Source organism: Pelmatolapia mariae, linkage group LG5 (genome assembly GCF_036321145.2).
Source record: "Pelmatolapia mariae isolate MD_Pm_ZW linkage group LG5, Pm_UMD_F_2, whole genome shotgun sequence".
In the NCBI taxonomy this organism is placed as follows: Eukaryota; Metazoa; Chordata; class Actinopteri; order Cichliformes; family Cichlidae; genus Pelmatolapia; species Pelmatolapia mariae.
Genome location: NC_086231.1, coordinates 10,237,213 through 10,243,212, shown reverse-complemented (window position 1 = coordinate 10,243,212; position 6,000 = coordinate 10,237,213). Strand labels below are relative to the sequence as shown.

At 38.1% G+C, this 6,000-nt stretch overlaps 1 protein-coding gene across 2 annotated transcripts in view; it reads left to right on the top strand.

The window, feature by feature from the left end:
- Window positions 1–313: 313 nt before the first annotated feature.
- Window positions 314–6,000, top strand: part of igsf21a (immunoglobin superfamily, member 21a) — a 190,752-nt gene continuing 185,065 nt past the window's right edge. Inside the window, exons 1-2 of one of the 2 annotated variants that reach the window (XM_063473621.1) lie at window positions 314–418; window positions 502–695. In XM_063473621.1, coding sequence (XP_063329691.1) covers window positions 557–695 — 139 coding nt within the window. In that variant the 5' untranslated portion in view covers window positions 314–418; window positions 502–556. Of the gene's footprint in view, window positions 696–6,000 lie in introns of both variants that reach the window. The other variant, XM_063473622.1, reaches the window with a different exon arrangement.

The following is a 6,000-nucleotide window of genomic DNA, read 5'->3' as shown; positions in this document are numbered from 1 at the left end:
CTAGGAAGTGCATTATTTATATGTAACCTATGCATATTCTTGTACGCTATATACTATACGGAGCACAAGGATCTCTACAAATGGTTTTTTATAAAGAGAAAAATCCAACGGAAATAAATCGGCTTAATGGGCAGAATTAGAGGGGTCTGAATCCAGGGTAGGATTAAGGAAAATTGTGTGAAATAAAAGAGCGAGTGATCAGGAATGACTGTGCGTCTGTCTGAAGGGGGAGGGCGGGAGGAGAGAGAGGGAGAGAGAGAAAGAGAGAGAGAGAGAGAGAGAAAGAGAGAGAGACATTTTCATCCAAACCGCTCCGTTTTTTCCACAGCCTATCTCTGCTGCGCGGCTAAGCGCAGCTCCCTATTGTTTAAACTGTGAGGGGGGGGAAAACATTCCGCTTGTTCTATAAGCGCACCCAGTGAGTCATTTTTTGATGTGATGCTCGTTTTCACTGCTCTGAATGCTGCATTCATTTTCAACTTCTCCGATTTCTCCACTTAGACTTGAGCTGCATCATGAATAGTTTGGGGGCACCTTTGAATCGCATACCTCTGGAATGGTGGGGATTACACAGCCGAAACCTGGAGAGCATGTAAACGCAGATGGAGTTTGGGATTTATTGCAAAATAAGGGAAAGATGACCGTCTTCTCATTGTGCTTGCTCTTGTGCGCAGATCTACTGGATTTAGCCGTCGGTAAGTCTGACCCTTTCATGCCATTTTCACGCAGTGGGAACCTCTCACAGCTTTACGATCCATGCGTGGGGTCTAACAATATCCGAACTGTCAGTGAGTTGAGGCATTCATTATGTGACAGCGAATCAGGACTACTAACTGACCATTAACAGGACAGCCGGGTGGAGGCGATCGGTACCATTCTTGCCACATGCCAACTTTCACCCTACTCACTAACCAAGTCGTGGAAGAGTGAAAGCAACGAATAATGGTCGGATTCAGTTCAGGCTGCAAGATGTGCGGTGTGCGTGTCTATGTACTAAATGGAAACGGAAGAAGAACGGTAGCAGTAGGCCTAGTTATGTAGTTAGTCTTAATTCATCTGCATCGACTATCACGACCAGCTTGCATGACAGCACCTACTTCTGAGTACCGCACAAGTATAGCTCCAATGCTGAAGCGCACTCCAAGGCGTTTGTTGATCGTGGGTTTTGCACACCAGATAGCGCCTGAGCTCAACAGATATTAAAGTTGATGCGCTGAAAAACATTAAAGTGCGTCTTTTAATGCAGATTTCCGCCTTCAGCGCGGTCTGCACGGCACAGCGGTGGCATCATTGTCGCGTTTTTATCCTCCGTTGATGTGTTTCGATGTTGGGGGATGAGAACACAGCACTGATGATATTTTACGCGAATCCCGAATGTTAACCAATATATATAAGCTATGTTTTACAGAATGCTCAAGCTGTGAGCTATAGGATTGTCTTTTTAGGACAGAGAGTGGAGTGGTGATGGGACTAGGATGTTGCGCTGCAATTTAGGAAAAACCACATTCAAATATGTGCAGCAGATAAGAATCTGCCCTGACATTTAAACATGTCCCTTTATTGTTTTGATATTGCTTGTCACACCTATGGACCCAGTGGCATTTGTCAAAGGCTTTTTTGCCTTCTGCATTGATATTTATCATGGAGAGCTTGTACTAAAAACAGAACTATAAGCACTCTTTTTTTCCTTACTGAAGAAGCAAAGTATAACCCTGCTCATTTGGCTGGAGTTATAGGCTTAGAGTCAGTGCTAGCACGGTGATGTTTGAAGGGCTTCAGAGGAGAGTTCACCCTTGGCTACAACATCACAGCAGCAGCATGCTGTACAAACCAAGATGTTAACCTTTCTTGCATAGCTGAGGATTTTGTTATTTTAAAGTGTTCTGACCTTTGCAGACATGTATAGGAAATCATTATGAGCCATTTGGGCTTAACATATTGTTAGATGTTTAAAAGCCTCAGGTGTTTGCTCAGATGAGGGTGAACTGCACACAGGTTCTGCGCTGCAAGTAGGGTACTTCAGCAATGGAATCATACTTATTTGAAATGGGTTCTTTTGGGGTTTTATTATATCGCTTAGCAGAAATGTTCCATGAAGGTGTTAATATTGTTAACCGTGTCAACAGCAAAAGAAAGAATTTAATTTTAAAAAATAGCAAGAATATGGTTGTACTGACTTATGGTCATGCTAGTTTTCTGGTTTTTATTTGCACTGTTGAAACTAAATTGATTGATACACACACATACACAACACACACACACACAGACACGCACGCACGCACACACACACACACACACACACACCTCTGTCTCTCTGTCTCTCTTTCTCTATTTATATACATTTTTCACTGATATTTAGTCAAAAAGTGCTGCAAAACAAAGTCAGTTAATCATAATACAGTTAATAGTATTTCAAAACGAAGTTAAAATGTAGAATTAAATTAAACAAGAATAAAATAAAACAGACAGTAAAAAAATCAAATAATAAGAATCTCAATAGAAAGCCTGGTTAAACAAAAAACACACAAACAAACAAAACAAAATGTCTTCTATTCTAAGTGCTTTTTTTTTTTTTTTAAAGATGACAGAGAGACAACTAAACAAGGCTGGAATGGGAAGCAAAGTGTAATTGCCACAGATTGAAAGGCTCTGTCCTCTCCAGTCTTCAGTCTCATACGACTAACAAATAAAAACAATATTGGTCATTTAGTCCATTCACCATTCCTGTCTGTTACACGTGTTTCAGAGTCTGCTACAGTTCTATTGTTAATGCAGGTGTACCTATTACACCTATCTTTCACCTACAAGCTAACCTTAGTAAAATTTAATAGTTCAAGCATTTGTTTGTTTTTTTTAACCATGTTGCAAATTCACGATATGAAGGGCAGGCTACATAGTCTATGTCTGGATTCTTATTTCTGAAGGAGTTACTTTGTAATGCATATTTTATGCAGTCATAGAGCTATGGAATAGAGTGCACTGTGTGAAGTGTGATATCCCAGCATACATTGCTTTATCACATATGCTGCTGTATTGCATAACATATTTTTCCTTGTGTTATGAACTATAGCCTTAAAGCAAGGCTACCCTGACTGTCAAGGCTTACAAACAACAATTAGACTATTGTCAATAGCTAATAATAGTTTGCTGCTACCATCCCAAGGATTGTTTTTTTTAAAGTCAGATATAAAACAGCTAAGCAAAGACAACCAATTACTTTATGTATAAAAAAGTACCTTTTCAACCTCAGAACTTTATAAGATGCTACCTGCCTTGACCTGATACCCTCTCCAATGAGAAAGGATTTTCAATAGTATCTTGAAATCTGTCCAGAAAATCATTAGCATATTCCTTGAAACGGGAATTTGCCCCATAGCATTCAAAACCACTGTTGTGAAATCTCTGTTGAAGAAGCCAAATCTAGACTTTGGAATCCTAAATGATTACAGGCCGATGCCAAAAATTCTATTACTGAGAAATATATATTATAAAAACCTATTTCGAGCAGATTTCTACATTATAAAGACAAAAGTTCAATCAAGTTTCAGAGCTAATTGTAGCACAGTGACTGCACTCATAAAGACTTTCAGTAACCTGAGGTATAGTGCTGGAAAGGGCTTGGTTCAGGTTCTCTTAGATTTAAGTGCAGCATTTGACACAGGGGATGTGTGTGCATTTGTCTGACTGCACAAACTTTTCTGCTCAGCCACTTCACTACAAGGTTACAATCTGTGCATGTGTCCTCAAAGTGGACTAGAAAAACTGTATAATAAGATAACCTATGCCTCTGTGGTGTCTACAGCTGTCCATATGTGTGTCTGCAAGAGAGTATAATCCTAGCCTTAAGCTCCCTCATTGACTGCCTGTCGGCAATAAATAAATGGATGAGTAATAACTTTCTGAAACTAAATGAGTACAGGAGAGAAATTCTTTAAGTAGGCCCAAAAGCCAAAATGATGCAATATCTCAAAAAACTCTTGCCTTTTGGAACAAACCAGAAGTCACAAATCTTGTGGGTATTTTTTGACTCTGTCCTAGGTTTTCCGCCCTGTATAAGTAAAATATGTGGTATTTGTACAGCTGCGAAAAATGATCAAAGTGTGTGCATTCCAGACTAAGCAAGATATTGAAATTCAAAATCATGCTTTCATCAATGAAATGAATTTTTGACTAGTCTTTCTTAAAAGTCCACTGAAAAAAAAGTAACTCATTGAGGATTCTATGGTTAGACTTTAAATGATAAAAAAAAAAAAGAGTGAACCCGTATTCTACTCTTCCCAACATTGTAAAACCTGCCTACCTCAAAGATGCATGATGTCCTTTTACAAGCTAGTAGATCCCGTAGCTTTCAAGCTACCCAAAATCCAACAAAATAAGACCGGAGACATAATTTTTCATTTATGTCTGGAAACTGTGGCATTGCCTCTCCAAAGATATAAGAGAGCTGGGCTCTGCTTTAATCCTTAAATAGCACTTAAACTATCCTACTCTTAGCCACCGACACCAGTTAAAGTATCCAAGAGATACTTCTTTCTTTACGATTTTTTCTTCTTTAATATAATTCACATTTACTGTTTCTATTAGTGTTTATTTTATTACTTATTCTGTTAATTTGTTTAGATATTTCCTTCTTATTAGTCTTGAGGAACTTTTCATGGGCAAAAAAATGATTTGTTGATTATGTTGAATGAATGGCATCTTCTGTACTGAGAAAACCTTTGCATCAAGAAAAATGTACTTCTCTTTAAAATTCCTTGTCACAGGCCACATTTCCAATGATTCCAATGATACTCGCAGAATCTACTCCACTTCATAAGCTGCAGCAAGCTTCTTCCCTTTCTTCAAAGTTGAGGTTGTAGCAAAACTAAAAGCTGCCTCAGTGGTTTACTGTAGCAACAAAATAATTCCCCCTGCCTGTTGTGGGGCTGCTGTGCCAAGTTTGGAGGTATCCTTGATCAAATTTGAAGTACAGCTGTTGTCATTCCTGTCCTTTCCATCTAGAAAAGCCTTCAAAATGATGAAAATACTTTCACCACAAAAAAAAAACTACTACTCTACTGTTTTTTTTTTTTTGTTTGTTTTTTTTACCTAAGCTACCTAGATGTAATCAGACTTTGAGTAAGTTACACACCATGGAGTAGATAGAACGGATTACACTGGGAATTTCCTGTTTTATATTGTGACAGCTAAAGAAACAGCAAAGAGAGGCAAAATGTTAACAGTAACATGTTGCTTTTTTTAAAAGTAATTTAAAAATTGACTAGTTTGCTTGAATTGCAAAACTAACATGTTAGGTAAGTCATTATAATAAAAATCTGGCAGTAGTCTAATAAATAATATAAATCTGCTTGTTTCTTGTTAACATGTAAAATCGTACTTGTTAGAGTACTAAGTATAACAAAGCTAAAGCATGTCAGTGAGTTTCATTTTGAGGTGTTAACATCACTACTCTTAGCGCTAGCATGTTTGGTTGCTTGTGTCCTTCAACTCCAAAGTGTTGCCAAACAGCTGTTTTATTTTTCTGGTCTTGGTGGTACTGACTTTTTCATCTTTCTAAAACCTGAGCAAGAAGCAATCATGGTGCAGAAGAGTGAGTGAATTACTGACAGGAAGTCTGGCTCTTAGGGCTCTGTGATGCATAAGCGTACTGTATGTATCTACATGTTTTTCTGTTGTGTCTCATGTAGTAAAGGTACAAAAATGTTCCCAGTTCTTTGTTTTATTAAAAACACAACATTGAAGAACCAGGTGTTAGCCAGTTTGTTATAACATTGTTAAACTATATAACTAGACGGTTTAACCATTCAGAAACCTTACAGAAACCTGATAGTCGAGACCAGCTGTCACTGAGATGAACATTGGTCAACTTTTCTTTTTAGGAACAGCTGATATTGCCAGTGCTTTAGAATCAAGTTGGGCAAACAGTGAGATTGCTTTGTTAGAAAGGATGGTTTGGTTTTTCACCATGGTGCTACTTGGGATTTAAATAGATAATAGATT